The sequence below is a fragment of the Terrapene carolina genome, unplaced genomic scaffold, assembly GCF_002925995.2.
Source record: "Terrapene carolina triunguis isolate 2854851 unplaced genomic scaffold, T_m_triunguis-2.0 Scaffold430, whole genome shotgun sequence".
NCBI classification, from domain to species: Eukaryota; Metazoa; Chordata; order Testudines; family Emydidae; genus Terrapene; species Terrapene triunguis.
The window spans coordinates 1,417,769-1,440,427 of NW_020664781.1; the positions used below are offsets into that span (position 1 = coordinate 1,417,769).

General features: G+C 43.1%; 1 protein-coding gene across 1 annotated transcript in view; it reads left to right on the plus strand.

Moving 5' to 3' along the window:
- CLPB (ClpB homolog, mitochondrial AAA ATPase chaperonin) overlaps positions 1-22,659 on the plus strand; it is a 135,227-nt gene that overhangs the window by 88,347 nt on the left and 24,221 nt on the right. The window contains exons 8-10 of the mRNA XM_026658360.1: positions 5,405-5,519; positions 19,141-19,218; positions 21,654-21,709. Coding sequence (XP_026514145.1) covers positions 5,405-5,519; positions 19,141-19,218; positions 21,654-21,709 — 249 coding nt within the window. The remainder of the gene's footprint in view (positions 1-5,404; positions 5,520-19,140; positions 19,219-21,653; positions 21,710-22,659) is intronic.

Below are 22,659 nucleotides of genomic sequence, written 5' to 3' on the forward strand. Positions count from 1 at the left end.
CCCCCCCCCCCCCCCCCCCCCCCCCCCCCCCCCCCCCCCCCCCGTTCAAGAATCTTTTCCTCCCAGTATGGCCACCAAATTCCACCTCATGCCCAGGAAATCCCTTATGTCGTCACGCAGGAAAGAGTCACTGCCACTGCCAGTCACTGCCACTGTTCCATCGGTGGCCATCTTGATATCACACACAGTGCTGAACCTGGAAGGAAAGGCTCTCACAGTCCCTTTCATAACTCCACTGTTAGCTGCCTCTGTTCACAGCTTTCGAGTTCGCCCAGCAAGTGACCACATCTTCCCTGCTTAGCTCACCTGAGCTCCAGGGGCAGAGACTGCAAACAGCTGGGCTGATCAAAGGTCCAAGGACTTACTCAGGGGCCCACAGCCCAGCTATGCAGCCTGTACACAGAGAGCGAACAAACAACAGTCAAACAAACAATCCACAAAGGGACCAAACACACCACTCACTAAGTCCTGCTACCTCCAAGCACAGAAGTGTGTAGCTGAGCCTGGCGCTACTCCCTCCGAAACTCCCCTGTTAACTGCCTCTGTTCGAACAAACTTCTTCTAGGTAGGGTTAGGAAGAAAGATCCTGTTTGTCAAAAACTTGAAGGGTCTCTAGATATTACAGTGATGAATGCAGTATAAAACCAAGATAGATGGGCAAGGAAACTGGCCTGACCTCGAATTCTGTTTTTTATAAAATAGTGGGTTTTCCTCTTCTATTTTGTTCTCTGCTGTCTCCATTTTGTGAAAAGTGTCGAGGTTCTGAAATGTGTTGTCTTTCTGGTGCAGAATGAAAACGAGACCTTGGGAAAAAACTAGAGAGAGACCAACCCCAGGACAGCCAGGCCTGATGGTTAGGGCACTCACCTGGGAGGTGGGAGACCCAGGGTCAAGTCCCTGCTCCACATCAGGCAGAGTGGGGGCTTGAGCCAAAGGACTCTCCTGTCTTACTGGGCTGTTGGCTATTCCAGAGGTGTCTTCCTCTGCCTCTCAGAAATTCCGTCCTGGACCTGAGAAACGTTCCCCACAAAACCTTTGCGAAACATGAAATAGAAAAACAAAGTCACAGGAAGATGATGGTGCTGGTTTTGCCTTCACATAGGTCTTGTCTACACACGTAAGCCGTACCATTTTTAACTACACCAGTATAGTTAAAGCAGTCCCCCCTCCCCCAAGGGTGAATGCAGTTATATTGGTATAAATGGGTTTATATTGGTATTGGTTATTCCTATATGGGGAATTATGCCTTCTTTCTTACTGCATAGGCACTGTAATAATAATCTGTATGTGTCTAATAGGTCATATCTGGAGCCCTACCAAATTGACGGTCCATTTTGGTACATTTCACAGTCACAGCATTTTAAAAATCTTGAATTTCATGATTTCAAATATTTAAATCTTAAATTTCACAGTGTTGTAACCGAGAGGATCCCAGCTCAAAAGAGGGTCATGCAGGGGGGACACACGGCTATTGTAGGGGGGTCGTTGTATTGCCACCCTTACTTCAGCACTGTCTTCAGAGCCGGTTGGCCGGAGAGGGGCGGCTGCTGGCCAGGCACCCAGCTCTGAAGGCAGTGCTGACTTCAGCAGCAGTGGAAAAGTAAGGGTGGCAATACCATATCATGCCACCCTTACTTCTGTGCTGCTGCTGGTGCTGCCTTTAAAACTGGGCATCCAGAGAGCTGCGTCTGCTGGCCGGGCGCCCAGCTCTGAAGGCAGCAACGCCACCTACAATAGCCAGATTTCACAGGGGAGACCCGATTTCACAGTCCATGACACGTTTTTCACGGCTGTGAATTTGGTAGGACCCTTTTCATATCCATTTCCCAATGGGCTGATCAGCACTGCATTAAGCACTGTAGCTGTGGGGAGCCTGAGTGACCTGTGTATCCAATCCCAGTGTAACGTAAGTGTTTCCCTGTCTCAAACACAGCTGCAGTCATAGGACGAGGGGGTGGAACACAATAACGCAAGACAGAATTCAGTTCAGAAGAGAGAAGCGGGCATGCTCTCACTCAACACGGTGGCGCCTCTTTTGAGTGGCCTGCCCTGAAAAGATGCTCAGGCAGAGGCAACGGGAGGGATTCTGCAAAGCACTGGCTTGTCTTTGCTCATGGTGACGTTAAAGTGCAGACTCTCTTCGTGAGCTGAATAGTCTCGCTTCCTTCCCCGAATCTCTTGTGTCCTCATGTTTTAAATTCTAACAGCATGTGTCACAGGTGCTTTGGCCTTGGTCTTCCAGAGGGAGACGGTTCCCAAAGAGACGAGCACCACAGTTCTCTTCCATTACTTCTCCTGTTGTGCACTCCCTTCCTTTTACATCTAAACCAGAACGGATCATATGGATTCCACCAGCACAGCTTATATTCCTCACACTGCTTTAAAAAAAAAATAAAGTATTTGTCCTGATATATAGAAAGACATAGATATATAGAAGGAGCTGCAGTAGTTTGAGCTTGGTGATATATACGAAGCCTGCGGGAGATACACAGTTGACACACTGGATTCTATCCTCCATGTGTCATTCCACTGGGATCAGCAGTGAAGTTATTGCTCCATATGAAACATCAGGACTGATGGGATCTCTCAGTTATACAGTAGACTGATAGCAGCAGCCAAAATTGGATTGTTTGCTATTTATTTTTTTTAACTTCTGTCAGGGTCGCTACCATAACAGGGAAACACTGGCAAACTGGCGGATGTGTTTTATCCACTCTGGCTGCTGCAGCTTTCGCAGCAGAGTTCGCTTTTGTTATGAGAGTGTCACCTTCAGAAGACAGGTTAAATGCTTCAATTGTACACCAGTCGGAATCCCAGGTGTTCCCTTAGAAAGACCTCCTTTTAGCTAAATCTCTGCATCGCATCAAAGTCTATTCTCAGGGTGCTGTATTTTCAGGGTACCAACAAGGTATAATTGTCTAGTGGTTAGAGCACAGGAGTGTTAGCCAGGAGGCCTGTGTTCAGTCCCACTGACTCACTTGTTGACCTTGAGTAAGTCACATGCAGAGGGATGTACAGACGGCCGCCTTTGGTGCTCTGCTGAGGAATTGGATGGTCAGACAATAAGCAGAATTTCCAAAGCAGAAAGCTGGCCTTGTTTGCCCTTTGGAAAACTGCTATCAGTACTGGGTGTCAAAGCTACCTGGATACCCAGTCACAACTGAGTGCCCAGTCACTGGGATTTTCAAAGCATCACTGCTATGTTCTTCGGGCCTTTCTGTTCTCCTTGTTTCTAATTGTCACAGCTTCCCCCAGTGCAAGCTCACTGGAAAGGCAGATTTTTTCCTATTAAGTTCCAGGTGAATTCAGAGAGCCACAGCGTACTCCAGGTTCTTGACCAGGAATCCAGGGCTAAGAACCCTACACTTGTGAATTGTAACATGGGAATTTTAAAAGGGAAATGTCTGCTCAAATTACTCAGAGCTGACCAATTCAAGTCTCCTGACAGAACCCCCTTTAAATAGGACGTCCCTCCTGACACCTTTGCAAAATACCTTTTAAAACATTGCTCTAAGGTTTGTCTTCTGCTCATATGTAGATGTTTGTCAGCGTCTTTCATGTTGAAAAAACCCTATCAATTGATCCATCGTAGGCTTTTTGTGCTGTCGCCCATCCCCCGTTTCTGGGCACTTTCCATGTAAAATTTGACTGGCAATAGCAAACTCCCTAGTGGACTTCATGTGGTCTCTGGTTCTTCTCTTTTTGTCAAGTTATAGAAATCTCTGTTCAGAGTTGGATTTTTTTTTAGTTTCGAGTTGAGGAGTAGGGGATAGTTGCAGCCGTGAATGTCATTCTGGTCATGGTGGGAAAGGCTTTCTCAGCGTTCGCAGCATTTCCTAAAGATGGTCAGAGCCTGGATTCAGCTAATCTCCTGAAAGTTCATTCCACATCTCGCTCTGGGCTTTGTGATCTGCCTTGTTCCAGAGGAGAACCGCTGGCTTGGTGGTTCAGAGATGGAGGCACAATGTCTAATGTAGCTGGGCCTGGATCTGTGTATGATTTTAAGGCCTTAAACTGTCAGGGGAAGGGGACTGGGAGCCAGTGGAAGGACTGAAGCACAGGCCTGATGGGCTCACGGTGGCCTAACCCATGAAGGAGGAGGTGGGAAGCTGCACATTGAACCAGCTGGACACTTGACATTGTTTTCGGCTTCAGATACAACACATTTCAGTAAGAGTGCAGAGAGGGCAAATGCACGAATCACTGGGCCCAGCTCCTCACGCGAGAGGAGCAGGACTCATTTCCTTGTGAATTGGAGCTGAAAGACGGCAACTACTCAAAGTAAACAAACTTCTGTCCATGACCCCTTTGTACATTCTGTGTATGCAAAGCCCTTTGGGATCTTTCGAGTTTAGGCCGTTCTGTGCCTCATTTTTCCAGTTCATGAAATAGGGATAATAATGGTTCCTCCATACTTCATAGGTTGTTGTAAGGCTTAATTCATTAACGAATGTAGTGTGTTGAGACCCTTGAATAGAAGATCATACAATCATAGAATATCAGGGTTGGAAGGGACCTCAGGAGGTCATCTAGTCCAACCCCCTGCTCAAAGCAGGACCAATTCCCAACTAAATCATCCCAGCCAGGGCTTTGTCAAGCCGGGCCTTAAAAACCTCCAAGGAAGGAGACTCCACCACCTCCCTAGGTAACGCATTCCAGTGCTTCACCACCCTTCTAGTGAAATAGTGTTTCCTAATATCCAACCTAGACCTCCCCCACTGCAACTTGAGACCATTGCTCCTTGTTCTGTCATCTGTCACCACTGAGAACAGCCGAGCTCCATCCTCTTTGGAACCCCCCTTCAGGTAGTTGAAAGCAGTTATCAAATCCCCCCTCATTCTTCTCTTCTGGAGATTAAACAATCCCAGTTCCCTCAAGATGCTAAGGAAGATCCAGATATTATTATTAATTAGTATTTTTATTTATTGAGATAAGCAAGCTCACGCTTGTTGTTCCATGGCTGGGCGATTCAGTAGGTAGTGCTCTTCCCACTCAGTGCTAAATCACTGGCCTAGCAAAGTACCATCTATTGGTGCCATCTTTCAAATGAGATGCACAATTAAGTTTCTGATCACTCTTAGTCATTAAAGACCGCCCAGGTAAAATCCAGCTTGGCTAATTACATTCTGCCACCTAAATTCCCCCCTTCATTTTCTCCCAGATACAATATTTTTCATTTTCTTTCCTAAATTTGTACAGTGTTGCACTGGGTGCTGTTAACAACTCCCAGTCCCACCCCACATATAGCTGCTTTTCAGTGATTAGGAGAAGTGATCCCTGTGTATAATTCATATATATGTTTGCAAAGCATTTTAGGGTCCTTTGCATGAAAGGCACTATATAGACATTAGTTGTTGTTTGATGAGAAAATATTTTGCTCATAGTATTTGTTTCCTTTCCACAGTTCCAGGAGGAGCAGCGTAAAAGAGAGTTAGAGGAACGACGCAGATTTCCACTGGAGCAGCGGCTAAAAGAGCATATCATTGGGCAAGAGAATGCCATAGCAACAGTGGGAGCTGGTAAGATCAGTTACTATTAATTGTTCTACATCCTACAAAAAAGAGAGCACGTAGTATTTCCTGATTCTGTGATCCTGGACTAAATCCTCCCAGATGATTGTGGTGAACTGATGTGCAGAGGTGGGATGGGTGCCTAATTCACAGGGAGGCCCAGCAGGCTTTTCATTGCTGCAGAGGGTTCATGCTCATTGCTTGAAGGGACTGGGATTCACATAACACAAGAACTAGGGGTCACCTGATGAAACTAATAGGCAGCAGGTTTAAAACAAACACAAGTAAGTGCTTTTTTACACAATGCACAGTCAACCTGTGGAACTCCTTGCCAGGGGATGTTGCGAAGGTCAAAAGTATAACTGGCTTCAAAAAAGAATTAGATAAGTTCATGTAGGTTAGGTCCATCAATGGCTATTAGCTAAGGTGGTCAGACATGCAACCTCATGCTCCGGCTCCACCTCCACCTCCAATTGCCAGAAGCTGAGACTGGACGACAGGGGATGGATCTCTCGAAATTGTCCTGTTCTGTTCATTCCTTCTGAAGCATCTGGCAGGATACCAGGCTAGATGGATCATTGGGTCTGACCCAGCATGGCCGTTCTCATGTTCTTGTGGGGGGTTTGGTAGGGACATTGATTCATCTGGCCAATGTAGGATGACATTGACTGACATTGAAATGTGGATTAATATCTAGTCTTTCTGGATCAGAAGTGTCGTGATTCCAGTATGGGACCTCAAGGAGGCATTTTTACACAGGAATAGATTTGAGAGAGGAATTGTCAGGGCTCCCGTCTGTTGAATAGAGGATCTTCTCACCTCTCCATGCAAAAAGACAGAGCAAGATTTTCTGTGCGCTCTTGTTGACTGGTTTGTTAGTAGGGCTTCCAGATTAACTGCTCCACTGCTTACCCTCAGCGCTAGATCTTGTCTCCTCCAGCGTGTAGTGGTGCCCATCATTTCATTTCAGTCTCAGTGGAGCATCATGATGTACCTGGAACATGGGAGAGTCACAAGGAGAACTGTTTTGCACAGTCCTGCTGGAATGGTAGGCAGCAGAAAAGTGAGGAGGGTGCCTACTCTTGATAATTTTTCAGACACCCTATCCCTCAGTGGGGAATTGACCGAATACTAATAGAAAGGGAATAATATCAGAAACCTCATTTCCTACAGCACTGCCTACAGAGATCTAAGGGTGCTAACACCAAGGATTTAGTTCATTTATTTTGCATTGCAGTGGGGAGAGTTGTTGGGATTTTCCCCCCTCTAAGAGTACTTGGATAATCTTAAGAAAGGGAAAATGTAGGCTGAGCATCAGAAAAAGGTCTGATGATAAGATTGTTAAAGCTGTGGCATAGTCTCCCAAAGGAAGTCTTGGAAACCTCTCTATGTGGAATACTTTAAATCCAGATTGGACAAAGCATCAGAAAACATACTTCAGGGAACAGTCCTGCACAGGCCAGGACTGGACAAAGTGACTTAATAACTCTGTGTCAGCGCTAGTGTCTGTAGTTCCGAGAATGCCTCCCATCATCTCCAGTGTTGTTGAAGCTGTGTTGGTCCCAGGCTATTAGAGAAACAAGGTGGATGAGGTAATAACTTTTTTTGGGCCAACTTCTGTTGGTGAGAGAGACAATCTTTCAAGCTACACAGAACTCTTCTTCGGGTCTGGGAAACTTAATCAGAGTGTCACAGCTAAATACAAGGTTGAACAGGTTGTTTAGCCTAAGTAGTTAACAAATATTGTAAGGGACCATTCAAGGTTGACTCTATTAAATTTGTTAGATCTGACAAGATCTCAGGCTGAGGTGGAAACTGTCTACAAATGTTGCCAGGCTGTGAATACCAAGTAGGGAGAGGAATTGTTTAGGGAATGAACTGTGGAATGAAACCCCCCAAGAGCCATCACAAACCTTACCACCTTCCACTCCAAGGCCAAGATATATTTCTTTGACCTTGCTGTCCTAACATTAACTTATAGCAATGTGTACATTTATTTTTAAAAATTAAATAAAAATCTACCAAAACAAGACTTTCCCCCAGAGAGAGGATGAAAAAACAGACAACACGTGACAGATGTGTTGGCTTAACACACTAGTGGAAGTTGCTCAGATGTTACAGTGATGAGCGCAGTATATGAACATATCCAGAATAGAAGGGAACGGTATATAACTAGCAGTCATAGAACAGCACTGGGAAATCGCTGTTACCGAACTTATTTCTTGGATAGGGTGTTGCAAATTCTCTTGCCGTCTAAAGCTTCACTTATTTTGGGTGATCACTTTATTTCTTTTGCCCAATTCTGTAAATAATAATGAGTGCTAATTTACCTGTTTCATTTACCAAAAAGAAAAAGAAAATTGTCCACCGTGTTCATTGATTCCCACAGTCTCCTAGAGACCGTCCTGGAGTCTTTTTAATGTTGATGAGAGGCAATCCATTAGGAAGGATGTCTTTAGAGAGCAGGTCATTGATGTCCTGTGACGATGGTTCTCTGAAGGTGTACATTTTAGTGGATTACCCATCTCCTTTACCACATAGTTCATATTATTAATTGTTCATGTGTTTTATTTTCACGTCCCTCTTCTAACAAACGCTGCGGCCGTGTGAGATGCCTCATGCCGAGCCCAGTGGTTTATAGTTCTGGAGCTACAAGGGTTCCACATGTAGGTGCAGAGACTCTCAAGTGACATGCATTGAAAAGTTTTACCTATGTGTGTAACTGTTTTCATACCTTTTATTGGTCACACTCAGAGTAAACTGAAGCCCTCAGTCCCTAGGGGGTCGAATTAGGCCAGTTTGTGGCAACTCAGAGAGCTGTTACTTTCCCCTTGTGGCTATGTCTTGTGCTCCAGAGTCTAAGCTTTCATTGTTTTAAAAGGAAAAAGAAACCCGTAGGATTCTAGCCCTTATGGTTGTGAAAAACATCTTTAAAATGTGAGCCAGTGTGATCTTCCTGAGTCTGCAGACAGCAGAAACAGTAGCTCTGAGAGGTGTGAAGTGCCCATATTCATTTGAAGGAGTGGTAACTCTGAAGCCAGGCCAAGAGAATTTGAATGTGTAGTGTTAATTATTTCACTGCTGATCAAAGCACTTAAGAGACAATCACACTGCAAGTGGCCTCTCATTTGGCACCTCAAGTGGGTGAAGTTGCATTAGTACCTCCCAGGGTGTGTTACCAGTTTGATCACAAGCAATTCATTTCACACAGGCTGCCTGAAAAGCCGTGAGGCAATAATGACTTTCAGTTACTAGCAACCTGGGCTGGATTTGATACGTTGACCCAGACCCGAAAGCCTCCGTATCCTGTTAATACTTCCCTGAACAATTCCGTCACCCAGATTCAGTGTCTGGAAATAGGACAATAAGGTGAGACAGAGCTAAGGTCAGAACACAGGCGCGTGCAGCTGATGATCATAAATACAAAACCATACCAATATCGTTAACAAAGACAGGCCCTCGCAGCCCATGGAAGAGCTGCCTCTCCCACGGCTAACACAACAGACACCTTCCCTGTTTTGAGAATGGTTATGGCTTTGCCTGGAGGCAGCAGTACGGGCTAATTGGGAAGCTTTGATTAATGGGTAGTGCCTGTTTCTGACACAGGTGGTGTTTGTGCACATTAAAGCTGTTGTCTTTATGGAGGCTTCTGTTATTGAATTATAGGGAATGCGCTAGGTACCCCAGCAGCCTCGGGATATTAGACTGATATCCCCGCTGCCCCTTTTTTGTTGTTTTGTTTCAGTAATGTTGAATTTAGACAGCGGTTAGCCTTCTGAGCGCTCACCGTTCAGTTATCTCTGGAGCCACTTTATGGAATCAGTGCGCCCTTCTGCTTTCCATCGCTGATACAATACATGTTGTTTCTTTGGCTAGGAGACAGACTATACAATGTCTCTTAAGATTTACCAAATTTAGCTGATCTGTTTAGATTTTAATTTATAACCTCTTCCTTAATTTAATCATCTGATTTGATTCAGTGCCTCTTGTATGATCTCCAGAGACTCCCATCCCAGAGTGAAAAAGAGAATGGGGTTTGAGCACCGGTCTAGGAGCCAGTTTCAGAAGCAGTGGTGCCCAGATTCTGAGGAGAGCAGTGAAGCTAAAACACTGAATCTTGCACCTTCTGCTGCTGCACTAAGCATGCAAGTTGCATTAATTTGTGTGTTCAGAAGCTTCCTCTGAACTGACTAATACAGCAGTTCGGAAATTAGGGGCTAAAGGAGTCGGGGTTGGTGCAGTTTGCACACTGAGAAGCTGGAAGAGATGAGTGGAGCAGGAAAAACAATTAATATGAGAGTAAAGGAAGTTGGTTTGGTTTGCTCTTTGCAACTGCATAATTATCTCTTATATAGTATTTGAGCCTCCTGTAGTAGAACTAAGAAGGGTACAGTACCTGATTCACCATATCATCATGAATGGGGAAGCACCGAAGCAGTATTCCTCTTTGATCTTCCATAGAATTATATCTCAGTCCTACATCTCCACTGTCTCTTCTGCTCTAGAAGAAGGGAAGGGCCAGGGCAGGACGGCGATAGTGTGGGATTACACCTAGCTGATCCTGACAGATGATCTCTGCTCACCGCTCTAGGGGAAGGAGGGAAACCCTAACTGTCCGCTGTTCCTGCCAGTACTCAGAGTGGGGAAATTCCTTCCTGTCTTCCAGTCTGCTGATCAGTTTAGTCCTGTGGAAGGGAGGAAGCGTAAAGGTAGTTAAGTGATGCTCTACACTGTACAGATGTGGATACTCCCTACTTTCTATGATGTATTTTAATGCAATCAAACTGGAGTATTTCAGGTAGCACTGAAACATCCAAGAAAAAAACAAGCAGGTCTCTTCTGTAATGTTAGAAACTGACAAAGGCCTAGATGCTACAAGCGCTCATGCAAATGAACAGCTAAATGGTTTATGATTATGTTTCCAGGGCACTTTAATAAATCACTGCACTCCTTCTGGCTTTGGTCAACTCTTGTTTGTCCTTGCACATGAACATACAGACACAGGGGTAAATACACTGCATGCTCTGGTGATTCCCAGGAAGGGATCCCTTCTCAGATTATATAGCAAAGGGTGAGAGCTCTTTAAAAAATGTGTATTTTCTGTTTCATGTCCTCACATCCTCCCCGTAGACAATACGTAATTGTTTGTGTGTGTATATAATATTAATAGTGTTACTTTGGGTGCCTGGTAGCAATCATTTATAGTTAAGGTTGCCACGGTTTTCAGTTGTTGATTTTCTGAACCTTCGGGACTAAAATTTCCCATCTTTGGGTTCTGCCCAAAGGAGATTTGCCTCTTTTGTTTGGGTTTTTTTAAGTTTGAGCAAATACTCTTCAGCCATTTTGAATGAAAGGGGAATGAGAGAAAATCCACTGTTCATATTACAAAATTACACAATGACCTTTCTGAACAGTCCTACAGCTGAGATATCTGAGGGTTGAAAGTTGCTCTCTGATAAGGAATAAATTGGAGCAGCACCTGGCCTTGATCCCAAGGAAAATGGCTTTGATAGGGACAAATTGCAAATCCCATACTGAGCATGCTTAGTACCTGTCTTGTTAAGGGTTCGACTGTGGGGGAATTGACTGCACATGCACAACTATCTTAAGTGTGCACTGAGCTCTCTAGTCCTCAGAACAACTCCCAACCAGTCAAGACAAGTGGGAGACCCAGGATCCAGTAAAAGGGATCCTCTTCCTCCATATCTCACAACCTCCATACAGCTTGGCACAGTTAGCAGTGTTGTGCTCAGTGCAGATTGCTATAGATCCTGCAGTAAACTTCTAGCCTGGCAAAATCTGACGGGTCCTGAATACCCTTGTTAGTAGATTCAGAAGCTCGCCAGGGGGAGGGTGACCCTGCAGTTGGCACACGCCTGAAGAGAGTCACCCTGGTGGTCCCATGAATGTGGGCAGTCTAAGAAGCACCACTGAATGAATTGATTTGATAAATGGACATTTATTACACTCACAAATTGGCTGAAACCAATTTCGGTCACATCAACCCCTGATAACTGCTGGGGTATTGATCTGTGTAAAGTAATACAGTGAATTTATCAGTTCAATAGCGAGCTGAAGGGCCTCTCAGAGACACAGCAGCACGGTTACACTGTTACAGATGTACGAAATTAAGTAAGAGCTCTGCAGTGACGCTGGAAATGGCTCCAGAAAGAAGGTTCAGATATCATCATCATCCTTTCCCATTGCAACGGGTTTGGATTTCTTCATGAGATTTCCGTAAAGCAGCAGTACCTGAATTTTCTTCACACCTTCAGCATCGAAGGAGGCATCTCCGCCCGAAATATGGATTTCCTGCATGAATGTCGATAAAAAATTCATAACGTGGTGGGCAAATACATCGTGTGGCATGGACACCTGGAACACCATGTCAGCCAGGATGCTACTCTCTGAGCCTGCCACTGAAGTTTTAATCTTCCCAACCCTGCATTGATGGATTGCTTGAGGATCACTCCATCCTGAGATGATCTCTTTGTTCCTTTTGTCATAGCTAAGCAGTGCAGCAACCAGCACCAACTAGAGGATAGGTGGACAGCTGCTTAGAGTCATGGCTTGCTTGTTGCAATCTCTCTTTCTCATTGACCTGAATCTTTGGTGTTAGATTTGTGCAGCTAGGTTACTTATTTGGACTATGATCATTATTTTAAGGCTATATACAAAACCACTTTGACACATACCACTCTAGGTTGTTTTAAATAATCTACAGGAGCTGAGTTTCTTCACTGCAATGACTGATAACTCTTTCTAGCTTTCTAACAAGAACGTCAGTCTAAAGTCATCATCCCTCATTTTATGATAGGCAATATTCTCTAAACAGTAACACAACCAAATCTGTGGCTGTATCAGATACCCATGGGATTTGCCATATGGGAGCTGACCATTTTGTCCATCTAGTCTAGGAACTTGCTCCAGAGAAAAGTGAAAACATGACCACAGTGAACCCAATTGTCTGTGCAGTGTTGTATATGCTGACCCCTGCAGGTAATCATTTTGTGCTCTGAAGCAGGAGTTTATTACTCTTATTGTCTTAACTGGCATAGCTGCAAGTGGTGGTGGTGGTGGTCATAATAGTCTCCATCCTTTTTTTTGTTTTTGTTTCTTTTAAATCCACCCACATTATTTGACCTCTCGTGTGCATATTCATAAATGATCTGGAAAAAGGGGTAAATAATGAGGTGGCAAAATTTGCAGATGATACAAAACTACTCAAAATAGATAAGTCCCAAGCAGACTGCGAAGATTTACAAACGGATCTCACTAAACTGGGTGACTGGGCAACAAAATGGCAGATGAAATTCAGTGTTGATAAATGCAAAGTAAAGCACACTGGAAAACATAAATACATATAAAATGATGGGATCTAAATTAGCTGTTACCACTCAAGAAAGAGATCTTGGAGTCCTTGTGGATAATTCTCTGAAAACATCCACTCAGTGTGCAGCAGCAGTCAAAAAAGCAAACAGAATGTTAGGAACCATTAGGAAAGGGATAGATAACAAGACAAAAAATATCATACTGCCTCTATATAAATCCATGGTACGCCCACACCTTGAATACTACGTGCATATGTGGTTGCTCCATCTCAAAAAAGATATATTGGAATTGGAAAAGGTACAGAAAATGGCAAAAAAAAAAATGATTAGAGGTATAGAACAGCTTCCATGTGAGGAGAGATTAATAAAACTGAGACTTTTCAGCTTGGAAAAGAGACGACTAAGGGGGAATATGATAGAGGTCTATAAAATCATGACTGGTGCAGAGAAAGTACATTAGGGAAGTGTTATTTACCCCTTCTCATAACACCAGAACTAGGGGTCACCCAATAAAATTAATAGGCAGCAGGTTTAAAACAAGCAAAAGGAAGTATTTCTCAATTAAAAAAAGAACTAGATAAGTTCCTGGAGGATAGGTCCATCAATGGCTATTAGCCAGGATGTGCAGGGATACAAATCCATGCTCTAAAGTGTCCCTAGCCTCTGTTTGCCAGAAGCTGGGAATGGGTAACAGGATGTATCACTTGATGATTACCTGTTCTGTTCATTCCCTCTGGGGCACTTGGCATTGGCCATTGTCCGAAGACAGGATACTGGGCTAGGTGGACCATTAGTCTGACCCAGTGTGGCCTTGTTATGTTCTTATGTGAACGATAAAGACCAAGGGCAGACCTAGTACATTCAGCCACCTGGGAAGTGTGAGTTTTTCTTAACACTCCCAAAAGAGCCTGTTGTAGTTGTGGAGTGTACAGCTGCCGTTATGAAAGGGTCCTCAGCACAAGTGTCTCTTTTTCAGTCTGCACAGCCCAGCATAGTTAGAACAAGCCTGTTTCCACCATATTCCTCCCTTTATGATGGCTGTTTTACTTAGATCATGCTAGCTTGTGAGGAGCTGGAGAGCAGTTTTATGCATGTGCCGAGTTTTGCTGTTGGCATTGATATTTCCGAGAGTTTGGAAACATCTGCTTCAGACGTGTTCTCAGTGTTGCAACAGTATAGGTTTTAAAAGTCTTTGTATTTGTAGTTTCTTTCCCTAAAGCATTCACCTTATTCTTCAGCTTCTTGCTGCAATGTTCTGACTCTTGGAGGCTCAGCACAGACCAAATTCTGCTCTCTCCTATGCGCACTTGTGGTTCCCGTTAAAGTCTACAGCAGTCAGTGCACATACTTCTTACAATGACATTTACCCCATCCACTTTGGCGCAGTTCTTCTCTGCGTGTGCACCAGTGTGCAGAGGCCAGGCACAGTGGCAGTCACAGATTCATAGAGTTCAAGGTCAGAAGGGATCATTATGATTAGCGACCTCCTGCATAGCACGGGCCAGAGAATTTCACCCTGTCATTCTTGCATTAAGCCGATCGCTTTTGCTTAAGCTAAAATATCTGTTAGAAAGATGTCCAGTCTTGATTTAAAGACTCCCAGTGAGTAGAGGGTCCACCACATCTCTAACTGTTTGTTCCAATGATTGATTACCCTCCCTGTTAAGAACTGTGTATCTTATTTCTAGTCTGAATTTGTCTAGCTTCAGCCATTGGCTCCTATTAAGCCTTTGCCTGGTAGAGTAACACATTTCCTCATGTAGGCACTTATAGGCTGATTAAGTCACCTCTGAACTTTCTCTTTGTTAAGCTAAACAGGTTTAGCTTCTTAAGTCTCTCACTGTAAGGCAGGTTTTCCAGACCTCGAATCATTCTTGTAGCTTTTTTCTAACCCCTTATTTGTCAACATCCATTCTGAAGCCTGGACACCAACACTAAACACAGTGTCCAGTAATAGTCTGACTCATGCCCAGGGCCAATCCCAGGAGGGCCATTTGGCCTGGGCCTCAAGCTCAAAGAGGGCCTCAAATTTAGACACTCGTGAATTTTTTGGCATTTGATAAGTTTCTCAACTTGTTTTTATGCGCATCTCTATCGGACCGAAATGTGACACACACTCTCATCTTAGAGCTGCAAATATAAGCAAATAAGAGATGTGATTTGGTAAAAGACATAATTTTTTTGTTAACTGATATAGATTTTGTCAGATTAAAGAGTTTAAAACGTTCATAAATATTAATAAAAATATATCGTTTCTGATGGCACAAGATTAGACCATGTGTCATCATTTTTTATTTGTATTCTGGCTAGGGGCCTCAAAAGCTGGAAGTGGCCCGGCCTCTCTGGACCTCTGAGAGAGCCTGCTCATGCCATATGCAGAAGTAAACCCACTTTCCTAGTCCTACTTCATATACACCCAAGAATAGCATTTGCTCTTAGCGACTGCTTTTGTTAAGTTGGTTATCCGCCATGCCCACAAGTCTTTTTCAAGTCATTGCTTTCCAAAATAGACCCGATCCTGTAAGTGTGATCTGCGTTCTTGGTTCTTAGGTGTATGACCTTGTATAAAAAGGCATGTTGTACCATGAGCCCAGTTTACCATGTGATCCCAATCACGCTATAAATCTGACCTCTCCTTATCATTATTTTACCACTACACCAATTTTTGTGTCACCTATAAATTTCACTAGTGATTATTTTGTTTTCTTCCAGATAATTGATAAAGATACTAAATAGTATTATGCCAAGAACAGAGCCCTGAAGGACCCCACTAGAAACACCCCTTATTGGATGATAATTCCCCATTTACAATTACTTCTTTAAATCGATCAGTTAGATGTTTTTAACTGATTTCATATGTGCTGTCTTGATTTTGTATAGCGGTAATATTGTAAATCAGAACGTCATGTGGTACTAAGTTAAATGCCTTACAGAAGTCTCTCTCTTATGTCAACACAGTTACCTTTATCAACCAAACTTGTAATCTCATAAAAAAAAAACAATCAAATTTGTTTGATAAGACCTATTTTCCATAAATCCATGTTTGTTGGCATTCATTATGCTGCCATCTTTTAAGGCTTTACTGGTTGCATCCCACATTGGTATGTCCATGATTTTGCCCAGGATCAGTGTCAGGCAAACCAGCCAGTAGTTATTTGGGTTGTCCCATCTTTAAATATTGGCACAACATCAGTTTTTTTCCCATCCTCTAGGAGTTTCCCCAGTGTGCATAGATTTGTTAAATATCAACATCAATGGCTCAGAATGCTCCTCAGCCAAACCTTTTAAAGATCTTTGGTGCAAATGATCCACTCCTGCAGATTTAAAATGTTTAACTTTATCAGTTGCTTTTTACACTCTTCCTAGTTACTCTTGGAATAGAAATGCTTTCATTAGTGCTATAAGCTATAAATAAATCATCCAACTTCTTTTCAAATATAGAATAGAAATATTTATTGAACATTCTGCCTTTTCTGTATCAAGATTAACAATTTTCTACCCCTATCCTCTAGAAAGTCATCCTTATCTGTACTACTGCTAGGATGGCGTTTTTTCCTGATATATTTTAAAAATTCCTTCTTATTGTCCTTAACTATACTGGCCATAGATCTTTCACTGATACCTTTAGCTTCCTTTATCAGTTATCTGTATTTCATAACTGCTTATTTATAGTGATTGCTATCCACTTCCTCCTGCTAGCACTGTGGAGACAATCAAGCTCTAGGAGAGGGAGCTGGAGTCACTTCTTTCTTGTGCATCAGCAATAGCATTGTTTACTGAGTTCCTGTCAGTTATACCTGGAGGCAAAGGTGCTGCATTGGGATTGCTGGGAGCAGAATTTGACCTGCAAACCTTTTATTAAGACCCTAAGAGAGATGGGCAGATGAGGAGGAAAGAGCCCAGCTTGACTCTCAGATCCCAGATTGTATTTGCAGGGGTGCAGGTATTATTCAGAAATAATAAAACGGAGTGTATTTGGTATGGAAATCATTGAAGGACAATAAACATGGAGCCTCACAGTGCCACTTGTACAGTGAAATTCTACTCTGAAAGCAAGAATTTCACTTTAAAAACCCAGTAGAGCTCCAAATCTCTAGATCATTCATTTTGTCTCCATTTTTCATCCTGCCTTTACCTCTGCTACCGTTATTCTCCCCTGCGATCTTAAAAGTATTTTAGGCTGTAAATCCTGAAAGCTTGGCGTTTAGCCTGTTTATGCAGTACTTCTATCAAACATGATATGCTGCATCTTTGGTCTCATTGACCTCTGGCAATTGCTGAGACACAGGTCTGTGTAGAATTTTAAAAAGCACACTACAGGTAAGTTCTTAGGAGCACAATTTACAACACAATACCGTTTATTTTTATGTCGCTTCCTTCTTACAAAATGTCACAAAACGCTTTCCAGCACCCGCCGATCAATACGGCAAGAATAACTCCTTATTAGAGCTGTAATAGAGGAGGCTTTGTTTTAAATAATACAAATAACTCAGGAAGGCCTCAGTGGTCTGAGACATGATTCTGTCTCTTTTCTTCTGAACTACTAGACCCCCCCTACCAATAAGCTGAATATTCAATATCCGTTCACTACCTTTATGCTTCAGCTATGATTATGAGAACCCTCTAAGCTGATAAGATTTGCTTTTTGCTGTTGGGTGTTGTATGCTTTGTCTCTATAGAGCAGGGTGCCCACGTTTTTCCCAACCAGGGCCCCATCCTAGATCATTAGCCGGTCATATTTAATGCAGAAGGGTAGTCTGCTGAGACCTCGGGTCCCAGCTGCAGTGCCTCATCTTGGTCTGAGGGACCTTCCGATTGGACCAAGTTGTCTGTGGCCTGCTGGGAAATGTACTTTCTATGGGATGCGCCTGCATATACAATAATACTTGTTTTTCGCTCAGAGAACTCAAAGCAGTTTACGAAGCTGGGTAAACATTACTCTCCTCATTCAGAGATTCCAGATCTGAGCTGGGGGTTGGGTTTGATTGGCGCCCATTTCTAGTTAACACCAATTCTATACTTAAACTAGAGCTGGAAGACATCCCTTGGTTCAGGCTTTGTGCATACTCCATAGACACTTAGCCCAGGCGCATTGCAAACCAGTCAGGGGATCCAGGCCAATTTAGGATTCCAATGCAAAATCTGGACAGATTTGACTGAGCTTTGCTTTGAATTTTTGGAGTGGTTAGAATCTGCAACTTTGCGAAACTCAGGGGGTTCAAAGCTCATGCAGAACAAAACCCAGAAATGACTGTGTGAGGCCCCCAAACTCCCACATGAACTAAAGCAGCTTTATGACCATAGGAATGACCGTGTTGGAACAGTCCAGTATCACAACTAGCCCTGTATTTTGCATCTAGCAGTGGCTGCTGCCAGGTGCTTCAAAGGCCAAAACTGCTCGGGTCCCAGTGTACCACCCTAGCGCACATAGTGTCATGCTTTACTTTCCCTCCCCCCACGTAGTTCCAATGATTTCATTGTTTCAGGGAGGCTGCTGGAGGAGGCGGGTACTCCTCAGTTTGACTGAGGGTGGCAGAATCGAGCCCTTAGCAATTGCACAAGCCCACTTTGGGTGAGAGGACTCAATCCCGACCCCTGCAGGCAAATCAGTCAGTGCCCTGAAGCAGGAGGATGGTTTGACCTTCAGTATTTTGTAAATGAACATTGGACTTTGCTTTCTAACCCACCCCTGCCTTTGGGGTAGAGGTTTCCGTTTATATCACTGATCCATAACGCACATCCATATTCCTTTGCAGACATTCATTAATATCTCCAGACCATCCCCTTTTCCAGTGTTTTTTAAACAAAACTTACGGCGGTATGTACATCAGTTCAAGGCTGCCATGACCTTGAATCCAAACCATTCCCCCCCTTTCAATTTGCATAAGGGAAAGAAGTGACAAACTTCTCCAAACCAGCCCTTTACATAAAGGTTGCACTTACAAGCTGGAAAGCTAACACGCCTCTTGAATTCTCTCTCTACCACCCTTTCTTCGTTCATTCAATGTCCACCCTCCTTTCTGTTTCCCTGGCAACGTTGAGTGCACATCCTGGAAAACTTTATCCGAAATCTGCTCTGGGCAGCTTTCCAAATCCATGCTAACCTGATTAGGTGTCTCTGGGGGCCTTGCTGGCTAATCAAATTAGGTAGCACTAATGGTAGTGAAGACTTTGAGTGGGCAGAGAGCAGTAAAACATAGTGTATACTTAGTGATAATTATACTTGCTTTTGTGTCATTGATTTATATGCCTCTTTTTTTCTCTCTTCCTCCTTTTGTTTTCGTTGTGTTTAAACTCAGCAATTCGGAGAAAGGAAAATGGCTGGTACGACGAAGAACATCCCCTGGTTTTTCTGTTCTTGGGATCATCAGGAATAGGTAACATATGGGTTGTCATTTGTCACTGGGGAGAGCACAGCTGATGAGGCCTGATGTAGGCATCATCTCGTGGCATGTTCTGGACATACATGTGTGTGGAGAAGTGGGAAAGAGGAGGAGGTTACAGTAACTTGCCCTGTTACCCAGTTGTATTCCAGGGTGTGTCACCACACACACTAAACTCTGTTTTCAGGGACTTATCACTCACTTGTCAAACACGTCATCAACTCCTGTGGCTGGGAAGGGACCTCCAGCGGGTCCTTTAGCCCATCCTCCTGTGTTTTGTCCAGGTAAATGAAATCGCTTCAGTCTTAAATTCATATATTATGATCCCCCAGCTCGTGCAAGGGGAGCTAAACTGATTTAGAGCAGCTGAGAATCTGGGCTTTCAAGTCTCAACCGAAGGAGGACACTTTTAATAATAAAAATGTTGTTTTTAACAGATTAGACCTTTTAAAAAACAAACAAACTGTGCACAGGTGTGCAAAATAACCAGTTCAGAGACGGCTTTTACATCATCAGCACTCCAGGGCAAGGACCGTATTTGTCTGCAAAGCACCTAGCACACTATTGGCACTAATATTTTTCCTGACCACTTAAAAAGGTTAAAGCCGTCAAAATGTGGCCTTTGAAAGACAACGGACATTGTACTTTACATGGCCTCCCCTGCATTGACTTGGCTGGCTGGAAGATGCTCTAGTTGTACAGGTTAAGGCTATGCAACCATTATTGTCTGTCCAGAGTCCTGCCTCAGGGCCGTACTAGGCAAAACATTTACTCTCAATGAGTTGCTGTGTAACTATATGAAAGCAATAAGCAATGTTAACTCTGAATTTCCTTGCTTTTGAATGTTTCTGTTGGACATTTAGAGCTAAATTGATTGACACCTCCATTGACTTCTGTGGGATTAGACCTGCTGTAAATCAGGGCAGAACTTGGCCTTTAAAATAATTACTTTTTTGTGGGGAGAGGGTAAATTATGACGTATTTTTGTGTGTATGCCATATGCATTAATGCATATATATGAGTGTAGGTAGGTGTATAATATATAATGCATATAAATAGAGTATTGGAGACGTAAGTACAGATGCCATACCTGGCTTCGGATTTATTTCCAGGCATGATATAAGCTATTAGTTTTAACCCATAAAGCCTCTTCTGGTTTGGGTCCTATGGATCTCAAAGACTGCCTGTCTCCTCTTGTGGTACTCAGGCAGTTGAGGTGAGCTGGGATGCTCAGAGTGAAAGCCCCTGGGGTTGGCAGCGGAGCATTCTCCCTGAGGGCCTTTGATCCTGGCACAGTCTGGAGTATTCCGACACCCAGGGCACTTTGCAAAGCCTGTCTGTTTACCCCGGCTCTTTCCGAATAGATAGAGTGAGAGGACAGGGTCTCAGTTTTCTTGAGCCAGTGTGTTTGTTGATACAATGTCAACGTAGATTTATCCTGTAATATATGTTTTGAATTATTGATTGTTCATGTGCCTAGAGTTTTATGATAGACTCCTTGGATAAATCAAACAAATAAAGAATATCACATTTCCCAGCAAATTCACTTCTCATCTGGAAAGTAAAGACATTGCACATGAAACCTGGCCTGTCTGGCACACATGTAGCAAAAATCTGATCCAACTGTGCAGCTTTTGATCAAAAGAATTAGAATCTCTCTGTATCTCCATTCAGGAATAAACCTATTAAAGGTCAAGCACAAGATCCTCTGCTCAGCCCATGATGCAGCCTTCATTGCCCACTTGTTAAATTTTCAACATGCACCTTTGTCTTTTCTCCCCGTTGCTCCTCATGCTTGGGAGGAGCTCCCTGTAAACATCAGCAAAGCTACCTCATTGTCCTCCTTAAAACTCTCCAAAAACTTTGGACAACTGTCAGGCGGCTGGTGTGCTGAGACCAGTGCCGACCATGCTGACCAATATTGTCTCATTGTTTCCTTGTGCTCTCCCCCCCCCCTTTCTTTGTGTAGGCACCTGTTGTATCTGGTCTTATATTTAGATTGTCAGCTTTTTAGGGCAGGGACTGTCTTTTTGTTCTGTACAGCACCGAGCATAGTGGGAGTCTGGTCCATGACTGAGCTCCTAGGCGCTGCTGCAATACAAATAATAAATAATAGTTGCTATTAATAGGTGCATTCAAATTAGTTGTACTAAATGGAGACCAAGATTTTAAAAACTAACTGTTCATTTTGGGTGTCTCAATTTTGGCATTTCTGCCTTGATATTAATACACCTGCTTAACATGAAATACCGTTGCAGAGAAAATCTCCATACATGGATTGCTCCTACTGTCTGAACTGGGCTCAAGTCCTGTATTGAGCACATGGGTTGTAGAGAGTTAGACACGTGACTCTTGCAATCATTCATGGTAAATGGAACGCGCATTCTGATTGTTTTAACTCAAATCTTTTCTTACTATTTTCTGAATAGGTAAAACAGAGTTGGCCAAACAGACAGCCAAGTACATGCACAAAGATGCCAAGAAGGTAATTCCTGTTATATTAGTATTTTATCAATCAGCTGGGCTTTAGATAGCAGCATGGTTTTGTCCATCACTGATGTACAACCGCATGCATCACTGCATGGTCCTTCTATGCGGGGGAGCCAAACTCACATTGTTGTCCATTTTGGATCACAGCGGCGCTTTATTCAACAGCTGAAAGGAAGCATCGGATTTGTCTTTGTGCATCAGTGAGGGATGCTATTGCTTTAAAGCAAACTTTTTAAAAAAAAACTGTGTCACTGCCTGTGTTTTTCATAACACTTTAGTATAATTCAAAGAATTTAACAAAAGCTTGTTTAGCTTGTTTTCCTTGTTTATGAGGATAGTGTTAATTTGAACATCCTTTGTTGTGGACAAATACATTTCTTTGCTTATGTCACTAATAAAACCTTAGATCATTAGAAGTGAAGGAATTCTAAAAGTCAAATTTACTTGTCACTATGTGTGCTATTTGTTTGTTTTTTGCGTTTCATTCAGCTTGGACAATGAAAATAAGTGACATCACATTTGGGTTCTTAGTGCCGGAGTGTTTGGGTTTCAAGCACTGTTACAGATTGTTTATCTGTTTAAAAACAGCTATTTTCATTGGATTTTTTAAAAAAGCCATATTATAGAAACATTTTTAAGTAGTATTAGGTTTTAGAACATCTTTGTTTTTTCTTTAACAAAATTGGGCCAAGATTTTAAAAATTAGGAGCCTAAAGTTAGGCTCCTAAATCCATGTTTAAGCATCTATTAAATTTCAGAATTCCCAGCTGCTCCCATTGAGGTCAATGGAGATACACTAGTATAAAACCGGTGTGAGAGTCAGAAACAGGCCCTTTTCATGTCACAGAGGAAAATGCAGAGATGCAGCACCAAGGTGTCCTGCAAACTGGTGTTAGATCAGTTCTGCCTCGCCTAGAAGTTCTCCAGTGTAGAAAAAACAAGATG